General features: G+C 42.9%; 3 protein-coding genes across 8 annotated transcripts in view; 1 reads left to right on the top strand and 2 right to left on the bottom strand.

The window, feature by feature from the left end:
* RIMKLB (ribosomal modification protein rimK like family member B) overlaps positions 1-21761 on the top strand; it is a 131439-nt gene that overhangs the window by 56353 nt on the left and 53325 nt on the right. The gene's annotated exons all lie outside the window — the stretch shown is intronic.
* LOC307194432 (histamine N-methyltransferase-like) lies at positions 4668-5718 on the bottom strand (the record flags this gene model as incomplete). Its single annotated transcript, XM_079937524.1, is given in 2 exon segments — positions 4668-5519; positions 5521-5718. Coding segments are annotated over 2 exon segments (942 nt in total). The 5' UTR covers positions 5611-5718.
* MFAP5 (microfibril associated protein 5) lies at positions 7991-20316 on the bottom strand. 3 transcript variants are annotated; one of them, XM_079937762.1, is made up of 10 exons: positions 19974-20316; positions 19382-19441; positions 18387-18422; positions 15303-15347; positions 14508-14540; positions 14043-14078; positions 12446-12472; positions 11618-11705; positions 10953-11026; positions 7991-9676 (listed from the first exon to the last, which is right to left on the bottom strand). In XM_079937762.1, exons 2-10 carry the CDS (start codon positions 19437-19439, stop codon positions 9564-9566), a joined length of 510 nt encoding a protein of 169 aa, XP_079793888.1. In that variant the 5' UTR covers positions 19440-19441; positions 19974-20316; the 3' UTR covers positions 7991-9563. The 3 variants fall into 3 exon arrangements, with proteins under 3 accessions (XP_079793888.1, XP_079793889.1, XP_079793890.1); XM_079937763.1 differs by lacking the exon at positions 18387-18422; XM_079937764.1 differs by lacking the exons at positions 15303-15347; positions 18387-18422.

Raw genomic sequence — 21761 nt, 5'->3', positions numbered from 1 at the left:
TTGAGAAACAGCTACTTGATATCAAATTCCTTAGTGTGTGAACCTGGTTTCCTCCCCCCAACAAGACCCCCATGTTTTTCACCACCACCAACCCATCCACACGTTGGCTGAATGCACCACCAAGATCTCTTCAGTTTGTTACCAGAGGACAGGAAGAGTCAATTTCCTCAGCGCAATTAGAAACTCAGTACACTCAGCACCTTGGTTCCTTTATTCAGCATGGCCCTACCTGTCACACGTCCTGGTTACTTTAGACATCCACCCAGAGGTTCCTTAAAGGAGGTATGGCTACAACATAAAAAGTAAAGTAGAAGTTCTTCTTATTAGTAACTTAAGTCCTATATGGATAACCTTAAATCCTGATTATGGCAGACACAAAAGGCCACCCAGTGTATGATTCCACTTATATGAAATACCCAGAGTAGATAGATCCAGAGAGGCAGAAAGCAGATTGGTGCTTATGCAGGCGCTTGAGGGAGCAGGGAATAGTTATGACTGCTTAATGGATATGGGATTTTCTTTTCAGGGTGATGAAAAAAGTTTTCAAAGTAGATAGAGGGGGTAGTTGAACAACAATGTATGCGTTACATATCACTGAATTTTATACTTTAAATGGTTATTTTTATGTCGTGTGAATTTCACCTAAATAAAAAATTTTAAGAGTCCTGATTAATTCAGAGACTTCAAGGGGCTGAACACCCGGAAAAAGGGTGAGAGTGATGACGGGTATTCTCTCAGCTGTTGGTATGTGAAAGCAGAGGAGGAAGTCCTTAATAAGAGAGGCAAAGGTGATATATACCCTGGAACAGAGGAGAAGAAAGAATAGAAACGGGAATGGGAAGAAAGAACCCAGACAGAAATGGGAAATTCAGTTGCTTACATGGTGCTTACAGGGAACTGAAGGCTGTGGGTGGGACTGTACAAACTTAAGCATCTCTTTGACCCTGAACAAGAGGAAACACAGAATACATTAAAGCATTGCGTTATCTCTGATCAAAAATAAAAGCTGAAAAGAAAACATGTGCCATTGTAAGAGGTGAAAGTAGAAACAAGTTGAGTAATAAAGACGCTACTCTGATCTCATTGATGGAAGAGACCATGTCTTACTCATCTTTGTATCCCCAGCACTGTGCCAGGCTCAAAAGCCGTTGACCGAAAGATAATGACTCACACTGACGTGGGGGCCTATGTGCCAAGTGCTATGCTTTCTTTTTTTAAAAAAAATTTATTTGGCTGCATCGGGTCTTAGTTGCGGAACATGAGCTCTTCATTGGGGCATCTTTCATTGTAGCGGGCTTGGGCTCAGTAGTTACGTTTTGCGAGCTCTAGAGTGTGCGGGCTTAGTGGCCCCGCAGCATGTGGGATCTTAGTTCCCCGACCAGGGATCAAACCTGCATCCGCCTGCATTGGAAGGCAGATTCTTAACCACTGGACCAGCATGGAAGTTCCCCCAAGTGCTATTCTAAACATCTAATTCATTTGATCTTAAAATAGTCCCCAGGTTCAAAGACATTGTGCTCTCCTTTTACAGATGAGGAAACTGAGGCACAGAAGGGTTAAGCTCACAATGATGGAGTCAGGATTGGCACCCATGTGGCCTAGCACAGTGTTTGTGCTCTGAAACAGTTTCTCAATTTCCTGAAGAAATCAAAGAAACCATGATGAAAAGATTGACTAAACTAATTCTCCATCCTTCTGAGAAGAGGAAAAACATGACCATCTTTGGCATTTCGCATGTTCTCCCACGTTCTTCTAACCAGATCCATGGCTCACAACTAGTGGCTGTCTCCACAAAATTCCAGAGAAGCACAGTTGCTGGGTAGTGCGTGTGGTGTATGAAAGCAAAACGGTCGCCTGCAGTCTAGATTCCCTTACAAACCTTTAGCAAGCTGGTAGACTACCTCTGATTTCTAAACAAGATGTTACTGAGTTTTCCTTTTGCAACTGAATGAGCATTAACCTAAGTTTTAGAACTTAGTTCAGGCATGGTTCTGCCACACTAAATTTCATCTGGTCAGTGGGGCTCTTCATTTCTCTAAACCTTGGTCCCTGTCTGAAAAATAGGAACAATGATCCCTCTGCTGCCTTCCTCACAGGGTCACTCTCAAAATGCAATAATGATGTTTGTTAAAATGAATGAACAAACAAAACACCCGGCAGAGCAGTAGGCTCCAACATGCGAGGGAACTTTGGCCACAACAAGGACCGAAGAGTTCAGGGCCGGGAGCTCGAGGCCAGGACGTCTCCCGAAGGCTGTTTGTCAAGCTGTACAGGTTTCTGGCCAACTAACTCCACCTTCAGCCAAGTTGTGCTGAAGAAGTTGTTTATGAGTTGCTCTAACGAGCTGCCCCTGTCCCTTTCCTGGATGGTCGGGAAGACGAAGTTTCCTGACTGGGAAGACAGAATGGCTGTGGTTATGGGAGTTATACCTGACGATGCACGTGTCTCAGTATAACCCCCAAACTGATGATGCACACCTGCCCAAAGTTCAGGTGTGCGCTTCAGGGAAGCAGCCGCGCCCAGAGTTGCATCCCCAAGGCCAGAGGCAAGATCCTTACTTTCCATCACCCGGCTCTGGACTCCCCCAAGAGCTGCGGCACCGTCCTGCCCTCCGGTCCTCTCAAGGGTTGCAAAGTGTCCAGGTGTCTGGGCGAGGCCCAGGGAACACTGCACAGCTCCACCCATCCTGTCTGCTCTCCAAGCACCAGAGGCCGACCTGCCAGCCGCTGCTACAAAAACGAACCTGCCCTGCTAAAAGATTTCTGGATACTTAAAAAATTAAATTTAAATTAGGAAGCTCAAACTGTTGAGAAACTAGCATCAGTGGCATTGTACACCCTTAGCAGGCTTCCATACCTCTCCACGCAAAAGCTAATCCACAAGGGTGATCTCACTTTGTCACAAGAGAAAGAAAGGAGAGTCAACCTACTCAAGGACAGTTAGGGAGAAACCAATCGGCTTAACTAGGAAAAAAGTCCCATAGTTTTACTACATAATAGTCTTACAGGCGCCAAACCTTTGAAGACGTGGTCTTGTTAATCCCCAGAACGACTCATAAGGCAGATGTATCACCACCAATTTACAGTTATAACAGAGGTTATCACCTTAGGACCACACAACGTGGGTGCTAATCAGGACTGGCCCGGAAACCAATATCAATTCTTTTATATTACTTGAAACAAACAGGATGATACAAAGGCACCTGATTTAGGGTCTAGATACCCTGTGTTTAGATGATATAATTTTTAGTTTTTTTTTTTACATGGCAAGAGAAATTGTTCTTGTCTTATGTCATTAGAACATACTGTGATTCTTCTGAATTGTAATTTAATTATTCATAATTAAATTTAATTATGAATTATTGTACTTATCAATTTATTACACCTTGTCAGGTCCTTCGATGCTGGGTAGCTAATGGCAGAGAAAAGGGCATAGGTGTTTAACACAATTAAGTTATAGCTCACCTTCCAACAAACAAACTGGTTTCTCTTAATAGCCAATTAAGGAGCTGCCATGCATGATTTTATATGAACATTTTTTTTTTTTTTTTTTTTTTGCGGTACGCGGGCCTCTCACTGCTGTGGCCTCTCCCGTTGCGGAGCACAGGCTCCGGACGCGCAGGCTCAGCGGCCATGGCTCACGGGCCCAGCCGCTCCACAGCATATGGGATCTTCCCGGACCGGGGCACGAACCCGTGTCCCCTGCATCGGCAGGCGGGCTCTCAACCACTGCGCCACCAGGGAAACCCTACATGAACATTTTTGAAGTACTTTTTTGTTTTCACATTGATTTTGATGTTAATATTACACATTTTCATAGGCTGATTTGTATTTATATTACTTTATTCTCCTTCCCCCCTAAATCTCACCCATTTTCAAGAATGAATGAATATATGAGGGTTTTTCTATGCAGTTCTCACTACCCTTCTTTGTAACTCCTTGTGTTTGACCATTTGGGACAGAACAACATATTAGGAAAACATATAATGACACAGTTGACACCTCAATGCCCATCAACCCCTTAAGTATAATTCAGGTTATTTTCCATTAAAATAGTTCCTTATACTTTCTCAAAGTGCATCTATTACTTTTTAAAAGAGTTGGGGGGAGGTGAGTCTCACAAATGTATGAGATCATTCCGAGTTCAACCCTTATTGATTGGTATGGAACTCCGATAATGTCTCCCCCAAACTACAGAGTACAGATTTATGGCTGGGTAAACACACAGAAAAAAGGAAAAGGGAATGAAAGAGGAGAACACCAGAGACAGAGAAAAGAATTTCAGGACTCCTGAGTTAAGGAAAAGCTAGAATCTTACTGAAAGTGATTGGACAAATTGAAAGAAAAAAAAAAAGTTATCAGCTATTTTTTTTTATTTTAAAAATCCATAGCATATATTTTATTAGTATTCCATTGTAATCAATGAATGGAAAGGATTTTATTGTCAATAAGCCCGTGAAACTTAGTTGTTTCATTTTTCCAGATTATATGGTATGTAGACAGATAGAAGGGATGGGATAAGACCAGCAGTGTCATATATGATTCCACATGGAAGTCCAAGAATATCTTGGGATTTTCTAGAGTTTACATATCAGAAAAAATGCTCTGTTTATGTTATGAGATATATTTATAATTTTAATACACAAATAAGTGAATGATCAAAATTGTTCAAGCTATAGTATTTGAATACATTCTCATGGTGGATATATATGCCTCAACCACTATGAAACTCAGACTGTTACTGAAAAGAACCTTTCCCTCTTTCTTTACACTGAATTCAGGGTCTTGCAGATCTTTCATAATTTCTGCTTTGAGATCAGGTGGTGCTGTTGTACTAAAGTTGCAGGTTTCTGTCAAAAAATCCCAAAGCAGGTCTTCATTTTCATTGCTGTCATTAAAACAGTCAGATATGTCCATGGTGGACAGAAGGTCATAACACTCATACTTAATCCCCAACTTGTCCAGCATCTGCACGAGGTCAGATGACGTGACATACTGGCAGAGGTCATCCCGGGGTAAGTGAGATCTGTACTTTTTCCATAGCTTGTCCCAGCCACTGGTTCTGGACACAAGAGTAATGAGAATCTTAGCACTGGTAGCTAAGAGACTATGGAAGAATTTCAGGGTGGCTGGGATGTCTTTTACATAATACAGCATCTGAATCATATGAATAAAGTCCCACTTCTGAAGTTCTTTTTTCTCCATCATTCTATTTTGATATTCAGGTGATGCCTCCTTATGCCAAGTAAACTTTATGTTCTCGAGGTTTGATGTCTTGGCTACAAGCTCTTTGTACTTGGTGATTTGTTCAGCACTTGGTTCAACAACTTCATTGTTGATACTAACTCCAGGGTATTGAGCCTGCACTTTGGAGAGGATATGAAGATCAGTTTCACCTGCACCTCCACCAATGCTTAGAGTCTTAATTTCAGATTTTGTGTCTCCAATCCTTGCTATTATGCCCGGCAGCTTCTCGTCCATGAATTGCTGCATGCAATAGCACCATGCAATATCAGCATTGCTGATGCCCCGTGGAATTGTTGAGAAACCTCCGGAAAGATTCAACATATCTGCTATGGTCAGAAAACAAGCTCTTCATGGAAGATGCCATGTTTGGTTTTCCGAGAAAGACAAGGAGGGAGGGGAGGTCTAGCTTCCCTCTTCCCTTCCTTCTCTTCCCAGTTCCTTCTTTCTCTCTTCACCCGCACCAGTTTCTATCCAAAAAAAAAAAAAAACCACACACACACAAAAAAGCCCTGCTTTGAATTTAACGTGCTGGAGAGGCTGGGTTTGCAAAGCTCGTTACTAAGTGACTATCAGCTATTTTTAAAACCATTGAGGGTTTGAGGTGAAGTGAAGCTCATTTTGTCAACAGGAAGTTATGGGCTCTGCACCTCTATTTATATAAACAACATTTGCTTTTCCATCTTGGGTTCTGCCCAGAAGTTGTCGTCTGACGCCGCTTGTGGCTCTGGTTGACTGGTTTTTAGAAAAAAAAAAAACTGGCCACCTGTTCCTCTCCCTGCCACAGAGAAAGTCAAGTCACTTTCGCTGGTGTTTAGTTAGTGAGAAATGCTAAAACACACAAGGATTTCAATTTTTTAAAGTTTTTATTTATTTATTTATTTGGCTGCCTTGGGTCTTCGTTGCTACGCGTGGGCTTTCTCTAGTTGCGGTGAGCGGGGGCTACTCTTTGTTGTGGTGCGCGGGCTTCTCATTGCGGTGGCTTCTCTCGTTGCAGAGCATGGGCTCTAGGCGCGCGAGCTTCAGTAGCTGTGGCTCACGAGCTCAGTAGTTGTGGCTCGTGGGCTCTAGAGCGCAGGCTCAGTAGCTGTGGCGCACAGGCTTAGTTGCTCTGCGACACGTGGGATCTTCCCAGACCAGGGATAGAACCCATGTTCCCTGCATCGGCAGGTGGATTCTTAACCACTGCGCCACCAGGGAAGTCCCAAGGATTTCAATTTTTATTGGAGTGTTGTATTTTTAACCTAATCTTTGCCTCCCTGAATTTGACGAAACTCTAAGCACAGCCCTGCCCCACCTCCACTGTGCTTCTGATGTTCATTCTACCCTGTAAGGTTCCAGATGGATCGGTATGGAACTCGGGTCCTCTTCACCACACTTTGCAAATTCCCTTCTCCCAGACAGATTTGTGAATTCCCAGAGCCTCCGGGTTCCCCTGCTCTGATGTCAACCCATCATCCCTCTGCCATCTCCTTATCCCCCTTATCTGGTACTCCTCCAACTTCTGTTTCTTCTCAGATGTCTCTCTTAACTGTGTTACAGCTGCTTCAGTACAGAAGGAAGGTGAACCTTAAGAGACTGCCAGTTGCTTGCACCTCTGACCAGGTGTAAAGTATTTGGCTAAACATCAGCTCTCACCACAAGTGCCCGAGGCAGGGGAGGGACGAGCTTGTGGCTGGCAACACGTACTGCTTGAGGTCATCAAAAGTGGGGAGACAGCTTGGGGTTTGCACCATCTGAGTCAAATGAATACTTAGAGAGTGTGCAAGGAGCTCTTTTTAGAGAGTATAGTGCACGCTTGAATTTCCAGAACTTCTTCATTCAAGGAGGGAGGAGAATTTTCTTTAATCAGAAGCATGAAATATGGGAAAAGGTTAGGCTCAGAGCAGGATCAACTCAATTTTGGAAGAGAAAATAAGAGTAAAACTTTATTTTTTAGGTGAGGTGAGTAGGCAGGTGAGTCTCTTCAAGGTACCAGGAAGGCATTCAGTCACAAATTGCTTAACGGTACTTTCACCCGATCTGTTAATTCCAACATTAAAGACGTTAAAGTTCCTTGTTTAAGAAGGTTGTCACTTGTGTTCACCAGGAAAAAAATTATGTTAATACCATAAAGAGTGAAATGTGTTCACATCCTTTTATGGGGAGGATCAAGGAAAGAAAACTAGAACATCGGGAACTGAAATGGGTCGAGAGTAAAATGCAGCAAGAAGGAGGTGAATGGAATTCTGCAAACGGGGAAGAAAGGACAGAGGGAAAGAACTAGGACCAAAAGCAACCCCCCAAAAGTGCCCTGGGACTGTTCTTAGAGGAAAGTTATGAGGGAAAATAAGCCTTTGTAAGGGTAAGGAAAGAAAGGACAGAAAGTGAGTTAGAAGTGTTGGTTTACATATAGAGACGAGTACAAAAGGCAGAGGATATCAGAACAGTGAGAAACGGCAAAGCACGGGAATTTGATGATGCAAAAGAAAAGCGAGGGTGAAACACAGAACTTCACCCAGTAAGACTAAAGGAGGCAGAAAAGAAATGGAATTTTCTAGAGGACCCAAGAGGGGACCACGTCTGGGGGAGAGCAAACAGATTTGTAATGTTGGAGAACCAGTGGTCAAGTTGTGGAGGGAAGGAGGAAACAATGGAGAAGAGCAGAACAGAGAAATGTGAGTGATGCTGCCACTCACCTTTCAAAATGGGATTAAAGCCTAAGTTCAGGTCTTCTTTCTAAACATAGAAAAAGAAATAACCAGACCAAAGACCACTGTCTTCTGAGAAGGAAATTGGGAACATTTATTTTAAGTGTTTAATTTGCAATATACCCAATACTGGGATTGGGGTGCTCTCTGGTGGGAATGCCACCTCTCGTTCAGTAGGCAATTGGAGGGTCAAGTTCATGAAGAGACTGAAATGATTCTTGGAAACTCTGTGCCTATGAGATGCCTCTACAGTGGCTACAATGTCCCTTGACTATGTCTGTCTATATACGAGTACATTTGCTTTGAGAGATTGGGGTAGGGCTTACATGCTTTGGGGCTCTTCTAGCGTTTCTCTTTAATCCGTTGTGCAAATCCTATTAAACTAAATTGCTTCTTAACAGCAAGAATCTTGTCCTCATTTAGGTAGTATTTCCGCAATGTGAAAGGAATCCAACCCTTACCAAGTTGAATTCTGTAACATATAACATCTAGGCTTTGAGAAAAACGAAAAATGCATTTAAATCTCAAACCATCGAGTTAAAAGAAACCTTCGAACTAACATAAATTTAACTTTGTCATGTTACAGATGGGGAAATTAGACCAGGGCCTAATGAGAGAACATGACTTCACTGAGGCTACCTGGTTACTGCTAGAGCCAGGATTAGAATGCAGGTTGCCTGAATATTGTGTTTCTTTTACTCTTTCCTGTAAACCATCAGGTAAACTTTATACTTGTGTGTTAAAGTTCAGGTCTGAATTCCCTTCTTATGCCCCAAGTCAGGCTACTCTAGAATCCATTTGCACAACATCATCTCTACAGATTTTGGTAAGTGGTGAGGATGAAAGAAGTACCAACCACTCAAGGAAATTAGGATCAAGGATATGGTTTCACATTAAGTTGTCTAATTAACTTGTGGAGGTGGGCTAACCCCCATACTACCCTAAATGAGTGGGTAAATGAGACTTGCTAGCCCTACTTGCCTGAACAACTGCATGAAAAATTGAATAGTTTTATACCTGGTGTACTCCTCTCTCTTTAGCCTTGGTCTTGTATAACTCGGCTCTGGAGAATTTTCTACGACTACAAAAATTACCATAATTCTTCTCCTAAAAAGGACCTACCAGGCAAATGTTAGGACAGTCCAGCAAAATAATTAATAAAAGTAAAGGGGACTATGTAGGTGAATGGGGGTTAATCTAGGAAACTCTTGAATGAAAAATAAAGTTCCATGGTTAGTTAAGGTAGACAGTGATAACGTCTTCCACCCTAAGATCTATCTCAAACAGATTCAGTAGTTAGCTATTATTTTTAATCATTTTATTGAAGTTTATTTTCCCTTGAAATTGTATGTAGAATGTTTGTATCCCAGCCACATGGTATATCTACTAGGTCTATGATATGGGGAAGCAGCAAAACCATGCAATACTATAGACTATTTTAAGTACTGAAAAATGAGATAAATGGGTGAAAAATCAAGAAGTAGGGGCAAAAGCTAGACATTGCGATGGGATTGGTCTAAGAAATACTCATGTCTATGGGTTGGCTGACAATGGTTGGACAAGAAGTTCCCTCTTAGAGCAGTTCCCTCTCCCTCCCACCCACACATTCTTTCTTTCCTCTTCCTTGACATCACAGACCACTGGGTCTCTGCAAGTTCACATCATCACAGGGGGGAAGGCGGAAATAGCTGGAGCGACGGAGTCGCCTTGGGGGTAGACCAGCCATCTGACGGCAAAGTTCATCTAGAAGAGAAGCAGAGCATAATGGGATGAGGATGCGGGAAGATGGCAAGCGCTCGTGTCTTAAGGAAAGGGAAGACTGCAGGGTGGTGTAGTGAAAAGGTTGAAGAGAAATGGATCAGGGTTAGAACCCCAGCCCTGCCACTTACTGGTTATTTACTTCCTACCAGAAAGTTGAACTTCTCTGAACCTCACTATCCCTTTCTGTAAAACAAGCATTAAAATACCCACCTCAACAAGGTAGTTGTCAGTATGAAAATGAAAAAATGGGTACAAAGGTACCTAGCACACTGGTGGTCGGTAAATTTTAGTTTCCTTTATACACCTTGCTCCCAATTCTTCTAATCGTGGACTTATTAAACAGCAAAAATAGGAGGTCCAGTCATTCAATATACATTTAAATGTTTACTATGTGAAAATGGCTAACTTTAGCAAGTCCCCTGAGACACTTGAAAGTGCCTAGAGTCCCAAATACTCATCCTCAATGTCAAGGTGCTTCCCTTGCAGGTGGCTTGCATAGAGCCAATTGGGGGCAAGCAGCAAGTTTCCTTCTGCGAAGTTAAGTACAGCTCTTACTCAGGGGCTTGGTGTAAGGCGGGCTGCTGAGTCAGAGTGGCTTTCGTGTGTGGTGTCTTTGCTGACCACAGCCATCGTTTGGGGCTGGCCAGGGGCAAGGTGACAAATATCTTTTTTCCCACCATGCACAGTCTATAACCACACACTCTGGACCCTTGTAAAATCTTTCTACCTTCCTCTACCTCTGACATTTCACAATAAGCAAGGTAAATGGTTCTTGGAATTGGTGGAATGTTTAAAAGGTAGCTGGTATCTAGGAGTCCAGTTGATTTTTCACATATCTAAATGCTACTGCCTCCAAATCAGTGGCTTTCCCCGCGCCCCCAGAGTTATGAACGTGGCTGCAGATGAGTAGAGACTGTTATTTTTAATGGCTGACTTGGCTTTCCATCTAGAAGTCTGGTGAATAATCTTCAAAGCAACCAGAGCATCTGAAATTTCTATCTCTATGTAAGAGAAGTTAGGGGTTACTGTCTAGTTGGAAAGAGATCTGGGGAGGGGTGCTTTTCTTAGGGTTGTGTATATAGTAAGCGTACTGCTTTCCTTAGATTGTTTATTTGGGGTAACGTGTTGGAACGGGAGCTATTGTACGTCAGGGAATAGCCTAAAGCCCTCCTGCAAAACCAGACCTCGGATCTGTTAGCGTCTTGTGCCTAGTTATCACTCTCATTACTGTCCCTCCCCACTAAAAAGCCAGTCTTACCTTTCATAACTTCATGCTCTTTACAGACAAGACGGGAGCAGACCTCATTGTTGATGATGTACATACGCCGTAAACTGCCACCAGCGCAAATGTCACGGTGCAGGAAGGAGATAGAAAAAGCATTGAGAGGGAGATCTAGCCTCGGGCCTGCGATGCCTCTTCAACTCCTGTGTGTCCCACTCTTCCCTATCTGTTCTCCCCTTATCTGGATTTCCTTAAGTGTTTCAGACTTCTTCCTCACACGCCCCGCCCCACCCCACCTCCCCAAGTAGTGTAGGAGACGGGAATGGGATCAATCACTCTTCTTGGTGACACTTTGCACACTCCACCTAGACTCAAGCTTCATACTCCTCCCCACCATTCCCTACTATTTTCTACCTTCACACTTGGATGTTTAGCTCCAGCCTTTTTCAGTGAGGTGGTACATTTGATAGACTGGAGTTTCCCTTATGATGATCCTGCCTCCAGCCCCCACCTTCCTTTGCCTTCTAGCGTCTACACTTATTAGTCAAACTGTTCTCTGTGTGCCTCAATCCATACTCCACGTGCTCATTGGCACCTTCAGGAGTAGCTAAGAGGGTTATGCTAAGAAACGTCTGCCCCTCCAAAGACTGAAATTCCACAGTATCATGGACGATGCTCTCTAGGTGTTCTGGGACCTTTACCTGGTAAAGCATAATTGATGGATGCATTGCTTCACTGGCCGATGCACAGAGTAGAGTCTTGTGCAGGCAAATTTCTCATCCCGGCACTCTGAAGAGGCCCAACATAAAAAACACGGGGAGGCATAACAAACAGGCATGAACAAAGGGTTAAGGGGATGGAGGAGGGGAGAGAGAGCTGGGGAAAACCTACAAAGTAATCTCTACAGGGGATCACTGTAAGTTGGGGGCATGTTCTTCCTGTCACCAAAACAAAGCAATAATAGAAGTTGGCTAAAAAATGAAATTTAGGTGCTTCCCTACCTGGAAGGAAAGTGGGTTAAAATAGTCCCTGAGGTCTCTTCTAGGAAAAAAATCCTTCTAGGGTTATACAGGTGGCAACATGAAATATCAAATGCTAGCAGTCCCATTCTGAAGAATTTGAATTCTAAGGTGGGTCACTGTTTCTCTGTTCTGGGGGGTTTTCAACCCTATCTGCACATCAGAATTATCAGTACATTAGAGAAAGCATGACATCTACAGTCATATGGAGTCCTTGCAGTCACTTCCCAACCCACTAACCAACAGGTAGTGTCCAAAGGTAGTTTAGGGAGAAGACTGGTCTGGGACCATGCAACGGTGGTCCCATCTTTTTCCCATGACTTTTAGAACAGGAGCTCGTAAAACAGTGGGGTGGGGTGGGAGGATAATGAAGAGTATTACAAATACGCTTTGAGATAGAATTGGAAATAAACTAGAAGATGTACCAAGTATCCTCCCAAGAGCAAGGACAAGGAATTCTCAGGAAGGAAAAACAAAGCTTAAAAAAAGACACGCAAAAGACATTCATACCTGTGGTGGTATTTTTATCGGGCGAGGCTAGAAGGCAAAAATTTTATTCAGTTATTCCTGCTTCTAGAAGTCACTGCCCTGTAACTGTCATGTTGCCTTACTTGAGACCCATGTGCGGCACCCATAGTAGATGAATTAATAACTCTTTTTTAGCCACTTCTAAAAGAAAACCCATAATGGGGTGTTTTGATCCACAAAATTGAAGAGATTTAACCTGATTTTAAATGATTTTTGTCTTTCTCCTTTCTCTCCTAGAGAGTTGAGAAACTCATTGTATTGAGAATATCTTTGTTTCTATCAAGAGGCAAATTTAGTAGAAACACAAGGCAACGAGCCATGCTCAGAAGAGCGTCATCCTGGAGCTAAGGGGAGAAAAGATTATTATTCTGCTGTGGAAGCTCTAGATACATCATCATGGGTTCTTGGATAAAAGTTATTTGGTAAAGAATAGCAAGGGCCATAGTCACATCCGACCCTAACCTAGGGGCAGGTTAAATACCAGCGAAGTTTGTAAAATGGAGAATAAGTCAAGGAGTAAGATGAGTCTTGAGGAAATAGACTAACCACGGGAGTTATCTGTAAAAATGTCTTTGGAAGGGTTGCTTATAGGATACCACAGGAAGAATGCTATATCTGTCGCATGGTTTCAATTACAGGTTTATATGTTGAGAATTCTCAAACTTATATGTCTAGCCCAGATCTTTCTCCTAATAAGCTCAAGACCTACAAATCCAACTGCCATTTTTGTGGAAGAGTTCATGGATTTTTTTTTTAAAAAGATCCTTCCATATCTCAAACTGCCTTATCTTTCCCCTTCACCAATATTCACATTGGTACCACCATCCACCCAATAGCTACCGTCTACCTAATAGAAAACTGGACATCATCTCAACAGTCCCTGCTCGCTGACAGCTCATTTCTCTCCCTTACCTCTAACGTAGTTCAGGCCATCATATTTTATTGGGACTAGGCAAAAGCATTCTCACTGGCTTTCCAGTTCATGAATCTGCTTAGGACCTTCCTTTGCATGCATTATTCTCTGATTGGTTTTCATTTCCATTCTAAGCCTTTGCCCATATTGTTTTCTTTACCTAAAAGCTCTTCCCCTTTCTATTCACTTGTCTTTCAAGAATCAACCTAGTCAATATGCCTTCCATAAAAGCCTTTCCTAACTCCCAACACAAAGTATAGTCAAGGACTCTTTGAGTCTTCCACAGCTTCTTTTGCTTATCCTGATTATAGCATTTGTAAAACTGAATAAGGTTATCCATTCCTTTGTCTATCTCGTCTACTAGACAAAAGATATCTAGAAGAAGATCAGTTTTGTTCACCCTTGTCTTACCTTTACCCATCCAGTCTCAGAAACTTGGAGAGAAAAATCAAGTCTTGGTATTTTGTGTATCAAACCCCTCGCACAGTTCTTGCTTGTTAGGGGATCAAAAATGTCTTTAATTAAACTTATACTGTTGGACAATTGTGCTACATAAACTGGTAGCCCTAATTAGGATCCTTCACCAGCCATACTGCCTTCTGTCATGGGGGATAGGGAAAGACCAGAACGGGCCCGGTGGCCCTGGGATCCCAGATCTGAACTTACCCAGGTCATCTGTGGGAGGCTTGATATCGGCCAGAACTGAAAAGGCACAAAACAGCGGTGTGAGGAGGGTTTCGAATTGGCAAAGGGGAAGGCAGAAGGCAAGAGGGAAGAATATAGATAACAGGACAAAGTCAAGACTGTGGCTGGGTTTGTGTATTATGTCCGAGGGAATAAAGTTAATTGAAAATAATTAAATATTTTTTGAATATTATTTGCCCTGTTGACATGATGCTAATTTTTGGAAGACTTTAATTCATGCTTTTTAAGCTATTAATCCACTTTGCTTCCTGTTTTTAGAGGACTAGCAGGATTCTTTCCTTTTATCCCACCGTCACTGAACAACATCCCTTTCCCTGTGATAAAAATACATGATTAATTCAAGAGCTGGAATAAATAATTGTGAATATTAACAAGAATCATGCCATCTTTAAGGAGATGAAACATACCTGTAGGAGTGAAACCTACCTGTTTCATCTGTAGCAGGATCATTCACCAGATCTGCAAAGATACAACATAGGGAATGAAAAATGCAAGTCGGAAAAGTAGCAAAGAGGAGCTGGATGAAGGGATGATGATCTAAAAGGAGGCAAGATTGAAGTGAAAGAATGTGGACTCTTGGGGAAAATATAAGGGAGCGATAAAAAGATTGGGCGTGTTTAGAGCCCTCGGTGGCACCTAAGATAGACAACAGGGTTCTGAACCTCAGCAAGTCCCCTACATACAAATGAGTTCTGTTTCGAGAGCACCTTTGTAAGTCCAATTTGTTCGTAAGTCCAACAAAGTTAGCTTAGGTACCCAACGAACACAATCGGCTATGTGGTGCTGTACTGTAACAGGTTTATAATACTTTTCACACGAATAATACATAAAAAACAAACACAAAAAATAAACATTTTTAATCGTACAGTACCTTGTAAAGTACAGTAGTACCAGCTATATCACTGCTGCTTTTACACTTGCTTCTGGACATCCTGGGCTTGAAATAAAGATGCTGTATTACTGTACTCTATACAGTACCGTACAGTAAAGTACACAAAAGCACATCCACTTGTAGAGGATGCACACACGTGACAATGTACGCCAGACACAAGAACTCACTTAGGTGATTGGACATGAGAATGTTCAAGTTGAAAGTTCGCAACTTGAAGGTTTGTATGCAGGGGACTTGCTGTTCTAGTCTTCCTTTAAGGAAGGATGTACAGACCTCAACCCTTCTATCCCCAGTTTGAAAGCAAAGAAATAAACAAAAGAGTATCCTACTAGGATCTTCTGTGAATGTCTCTGGAGTCACTGGAGTCACATCATCTGCATAAAAACAATCGGGAAACATTTTCTGAGCGTTCTCTGTCCCCCACCCCTACACTTGCACTCCCAGTAAGTGAAATTGACAAGCACAGTAGACTCATAGTAAGATCCCACAGTGTTTTTCTTTCTTTGCTTCCCAGCCTAAGTCCTTTCCCCTGTAGCCCAAACAAATGTCACACTTTCCTACTTCCATAAATATACCTGTACAGTCCTAACACTAGAGAGTCCTTCTCCCTGTGTGCTCCTTATTTAGAGGAATGAATGTGCCATTAGACAGTCCACCACAGGCACGCCCTTTCTCGGTTAGACTTCGGTTTAGTGTTGGACTGCAAGAATGACTTCTTCATCCTAGCATATAATAACAGATACAGCTAATTTGGGATTACTATGTACTTGTTTTTACAGATGGTAAAACTCAGGACCAGGAGAATAAATAACTCACACAAGGTCATAGAGCTTGTTAATAATTATAATGGATTGATGACCTCTTTGCAATACTTATTTAAAATGAAAATTGTTTTTCTCAAACAGACTGTGACTTTTAAAAACTTTTTGTTTTATATTGGAGTATAGTTGATTAACAATGTTGTGATAGTTTCAGGTGTACAGTAAAGTTATTCACTTATACATATACATGTATCTATTCTTTTTCAAACTCTTTTCCCATTTAGGTTATTTAATATTGAGCAGAGTTCCCTGTATACAGTATACAGTCCCTGTTGATTATCCATTTTAAATGTAGCAGTGTGTACATGTCAATCCCAAACTCCCTAGCTATCCCTTCCCCCCTGGTAACCATAAGTTCGTTCTGTCTGAATCTGTTTCAAGCAGACTGTGATTTTGATATTCATAATTTGGATGTAATTGGATATCAGTCTGATGATAGACTTTACACAAAAGAGTGTTCACAAAAGGTAACATTGGTAGTTTTCTGATGCTCAGTGATAAGTGAGGTAAAGAGAGGGGAGAGGAAATGCCTTGTTGTTGATCCTTGGAAAGTAAATGCCGGAGGGGAAGAAATAAAAATGGTCCAGGTCTTAAGGTGGAAGCTATTTGGATAAACTAAGAAAACTGTATCTGAAACTGTAAATAACAGCAACTCCGGAAACAAATAGTCTCTGCTTTAAAAAGCAACATAACAAAGCGGTGTGAAGAGCTAAATGTTTGTTAACCATCCCACCGGTAATTAACCTTCACTGTAAATGGCTTAGAGTCATAATCTGTTTTACCCACTAGAGGTCAGCAAAATCACAGTTTGCCTTGAGGTCAGCTTATAAATGTTAGATTTAAAATCTGGTGAGAATAGCATTTTTATAAAACATGTCAGAGTTACTGATCCTTGCACTAGAAGCAATACACAAAACGTTGTTTTTTTTTTTTTTTTTTGCGGTACGCGGGCCTGTCACTGTTGTGGCCTCTCCCGTTGCGGAGCACAGGCTCCGGACGCGCAGGCTCAGCGGCCATGGCTCACGGGCCCAGCTGCTCCGCGGCATGTGGGATCTTCCCGGACCGGGGCACGAACCCGCGTCCCTTGCATCGGCAGGCGGACTCTCAACCACTGCGCCACCAGGGAAGCCCCACAAAACATTTTGAAGGAATTTCCCCTGCTTATTCCTTAACTCATCCTTTTAAAAAAAAAAAATCCGGATAGAAGGTCATCAGATTGACAACAGCCTCATCTTTAACACTCAGTATAAGCTTTTGTCTTCCGGAACAAATTTTGATAAAAGGAATTCAAGTCTGCTCCAGTCCCACAGGATATTTGAAAAGCCACTGACCTGAACCATTCCAGAAGCTGTAAGAAGGGAGTGGATTCTCCCCGGGGTGCAGCCCTATCCTGCCCTGTTTCCCATTCTCTCCAGCTACATTCCGGTCCAACCACGCACAGAAACAGAGGGAGCAGTGGGCGAACAAAGGGTTTGAGAGTATCCTGGCTGTCTCCTCAGAATTCCAGGCAGAGTACTAGTTTTCTGTATATTCCTCAGTTTACCCACCTTTTCCATGAGCTCCCACCATCTGAATGCTTTATTAAGGATTCGTGAGTGTTCCCTGAAGGAACGTTTTCATCATTTCTTGTACTATTTCTGCATCACAAATCATAAAATAGGACTGGACCTTAACCAGCCCAAAGAAAGGAATTTGGATTTTTAGTTTTGCTACTGCTGACTATGACCTAGGTTCAAAAATGTAGGGATTCAGACCTCCGTACCCACAACAGAGAGAGAAAAAAAAAGAAGCTTTTCTATATTTTAGCTTCTCTACCAGGATGCACAGTAAGAAATGCTATTGTGCCTCAGTATACACAAAGATAACTGAAACAAGTTTAATAAGATAATACTTTACTCTGGTAATGTACTTGCAGTGTACTCTATTTTTATTTTAGTCTATCCTAACTCATTAAAAGCCCCAGTTGTGACCCACTCATTTGGTTTCTGACCCATTAACCGGTTGCATACTGCAGTGCTCTCAGGGGTTGGGAAAAACAAGAGAACTTATGTTAGGTACCTGGAGGCAGCCTGGGAATGTTGATGAGAGTATCCTTCATCAAGCTGAAGGAAGTGGCCCTTTGGAAGCCAGAACTTTTGGGTTCTGTCTGATTGTGCCACAGATGCTCTGGTGCTGGGAAGACTTCTTAGGTCTGCATTTTAGTTTCTCCACTATTACATGGTTAGGAAAATGTTTTCTGTTAGGATCTGTGGGCATTTTCCAAGGGAGTGGAAATGAGACGGACATAGAGAAGGTCTGGGGAAAGTTATTTCAGTAGTTCAAAAGAGAACAAGAATGTTTTATGAATGGGCTCTTAGTCCCCCGACCAGGGATCGAACCCGTGCCTCCTGCAGTGGAAGCATATAGTCCTAACCACTGGACCACCAGGCAATTACCAGGATAATAGGATTGTTGAACTAGTGAATTAGATCCTATTTCCCACACCTTGGCAATGCATCTCTGTGTTGTACTACAAATTCCTGAACTCTAACCGTTCGGCTGCATTGTCCTAATAAGAACCTCATCAGAGCCCAGTTCCAAGCGTTCACCTACCTCCTCTTTGGCTGTTGACCCCTAGGGGTGTCCAGTCTGTATCAAAGGAAGGAGAAAATGTATGTGAATGAGTCCAGCTCTATACCCCGTAAAGCTTGTATAAGATGAACCAGAAAATGATGGGAAAATTGTACTTTATCTTTCAGTGTTTTATTTCTGTTAGAGCTCAATGTAAAAGTATTCAGAGCGTTAGTGCTACACACAGACTTGGGAACACTCAAAGAGAGCAGATTCCTGAGAACAAAGGCGAGCTCTGCTATGCCCTGACTCAAGAGGCCCTCTTGCCCTCAGTCCAGCCAGAAGGGGTAGGGTCCTGATCCACACAGAAGGCCGGCAGACTCTCTGATGTCCCATCCTTCTGTCCCCACAGCCAACCCCTGTTAACTGCACTACTGAACAAGTCCAAAAATTATCATCTCACAGTCTGCATTTGGCCGAATTAAAAAAAAAAAAAGAGTAGGATTTTTTGAAAGCCAAGGTTCACTTTCTGTGGTCAATCTTCTAGTTCGATTCTTTGAAATCTGTGAAGATCATTTTTCATTTGTGTATAGATGTGGCAACATATTTTCTGTGTGCGTGTGAATCTGCTTGTGTGTAGGCTGGTACTAGTGTTTCTTAGGTGTATATATTCACTGTTTTCCTTCACGGTTTAAACTTGACTTTCTTGTGAGGTGATCCTTATATGTTTGTGTATGCATTTGTATATATCAGCTTCTTTATCCTTTGGGTTTTTTTTTTCTTCACTGCCCGGCTTGCGGGATATTAGTTCCCCCGACCAGGGATTGAACCCACGGCAGTGAAAAGTGACAAGTCCTAACCACTGGATCACCAGGGAACTCGCCGTGTTCTTCTCTTTAATGGCAATTCTAGAGCTCAATAGCAAGCATCTCTTCTCCTCTTCCCCTTCAGCCTCATTCCATCAAACCTCTAACATACACCTCCACCCACATCTGAGGAAATGACATTTTAGGGAGAAAAAAAAGGTAGGGACTCACCAGAGGGAATGATGAGTACAGTGAGAAACAGCAGCACTTTGGGTCCCAAAAGCAGCATATCTGACAGGTGGGCGGGGAGAGTAGAGATTTCAATTGCAGGCAAGGATATCTGTAGGATCTCTGTCTCTGCATCTTCCCAGGAACTTTCCTAGTGCCCCATAAGTCTCAGACCCTTCCTCTCTTTCACTCAACATTTCTCCTTCAAATTCTATTCTTTGATCATTTGCCATTATTCTCTTTGCTTTTTTCCTACCAAGTCAGAGGAAATTTTATACTGTAAATGGTTTATAATGACCCCCGACCTGTGGCGTCTTTCAACCCTAGTGTCTAATCTTCTGTTTTGAAATCTGTGGCTTTTTAATATCATCTGCTCATCTTGGTGTCTCCTCATTGGGATTCCATGGATAATTGGGATGTCTGTTCAATTCTAAGTCAGTGACATTCCCCATTGCCCTCTTCCAGCCTTTCAAAACACACACACGCACACACACACACACACACACGCACACGCGCGTGCGCGCGCGCGCGCGCACACACACACACACTCCCTACCCCTGTCTATTTAGGGTTTTAGACAATCAAAACAACTCACTGTTTACGGTTCTCTGCTCTTTCCACCGAGTCCTTTGGTTGTTGAATGTGTCTCTCTCCTTCTCACTCTGTTCCACTTTGGCTGGAGAGTAAGATGAACAGGGCCACTCCCTGGAAAGGACTTCAAATTTGGCCTACTCTGAAACAATGAGATGAGGGAGAGCGAGGAAGAGAGAGAGAGAGGGAGGGAGGGAGAAAGCCGGGCTAGAGAGTCTGAAGCTGTGCTACAGTATGAGGCTGGGAGGAGAAGGGGGATGGGGCTTTGCAGTCACTCACACCCTCATTCCGAAGGTTCTGACCACGTTGATGTGCTGCTCCTCCCTTGAAGGGCTGGCTGGCGCTCATATCTGCCTTCCTTCCGTGAGCCACGTTCTGGCTCCAGCCTCCCTTTCTCCTTGGGTTCCTTCTTACCTAAAGAGCAGCTCCTCAGCCCCCTCCGGTCACGCGCCCAGAATCTGTTTCTATTTTTCTGGCCATCTTCCATATTGGAATCATTCCTCTAAACCCCTTTCTCACTTTTGTCCTTTCAGAATTCCACACCAAAAATTTTCTTTGTATCCTTTTATTATTTTTTTAAATTTATTTTTTAATTTTTTGGCTGCATTGGGTCTTAACTGTTGTGCACAGGCTTTCTCTAGTTGCGGCGAGCAGGAGCTACTCTTCGTTGTGGTGCGCGGGCTTCTCACTGTGGTGGCTTCTCTTGTTGCAGAGCACAGGCTCTAGGTGCGCGGGCTCAGTAGTTGTGGCTCACGGGCTCAGTAGTTGTGGCTCACGGGCTTAGCTGCTCCGCGGCATGTGGGATCTTCCCGGACCAGGGCTCGAACCCATGTCTCCTGCATTGGCAGGCGGATTTTTTTTTTTTTTTTTTTTTTTGCGGTACACGGGCCTCTCACTGTTGTGGCCTCTGCTGTTGCCGAGCACAGGCTCCGGATGCGCAGGCTCAGTGGCCATGGCTCACGGGCCCAGCAGCTCTGCGGCATGTGGGATCCTCCCAGACCGGGGCACGAACCCGTGTCCCCTGCATCAGCAGGCGGACTCTCAACCACTGTGCCACCAGGGAAGCCCCTCTTTGTATCCTTATGTTTCTCTTTTTTCTTTGCCTCTTTCTTGACCTACACGTTTGACTCTCTCACCACCCCCGCCCCCCTCACACGCCTTTGAGAATCTCATATATTGCTACATCCAGGCAAACAGACAGTACATGAGTTTTGTCCAAGAGGAGGGCTGCTGTCTTAGGAAAAGTTAAGGAACACAGAACCCTCATCTTTTTGAAATGTGGAGGAGCTCCATGAGAGGAGATTCCAGCCTTATGTTGTCTTTTGTCTTTGTTGAAGCTTATATTAAGAATCTTGGTTTCTGGAATATTAAGGACAAAAATGCTATCAGAAGCCCAAAGAAAATTGGGGCCAAGTTCATTCTGCTTGCTTTATTTTCCATCAGTACTTTCCTTCATGTCACGTAATATGTACATAATGTTTTCCCTGATCCAGGAGCTATAAAAACTTTGTCTTCACTCTTATTCCTAGAAACTCTAGTGCTTAGACCATTACAACATCTCCACTTCGGAGGAATAAACTTGAATTACAGAAACTTCAAATCTGAAGAATGGTTGCCCTTACGTGTCCTTGCAGTGTGTAAATTTCAAGTTATCTGTTAGCTTCTTTAGTCTATATTTTGTATTTCCCTGATGAGCTAAATTAGAGAAGTGTACAGGTAGACAGAGCAGATAGTATTAATGGATTACAGACTAAAAGAAAGAAGAGAGTAAATGATGGAAGGGAAGAAGGAA

Source organism: Stenella coeruleoalba (assembly GCF_951394435.1).
Source record: "Stenella coeruleoalba genome assembly, chromosome: 11".
Lineage (NCBI taxonomy): Eukaryota > Metazoa > Chordata > Mammalia > Artiodactyla > Delphinidae > Stenella > Stenella coeruleoalba.
This window is presented reverse-complemented; position numbering and strand designations above follow the sequence as displayed.

Coding starts and splice junctions, on each gene's coding strand:
- MFAP5 (XM_079937762.1), bottom strand. CDS start 19,439: ATGCTGCTTTTGGGACCCAAAGTGCTGCTGTTTCTCACTGTACTCATC. Junction 12,473..14,042: donor GCCTCCCACAGATGACCTGG/GTAAGTTCAGAT, acceptor TTTGCCTTCTAG/CCTCGCCCGATAAAAATACC. Junction 9,677..10,952: donor AGAGCATGAAGTTATGAAAG/GTAAGACTGGCT, acceptor CTTCTCTTCTAG/ATGAACTTTGCCGTCAGATG.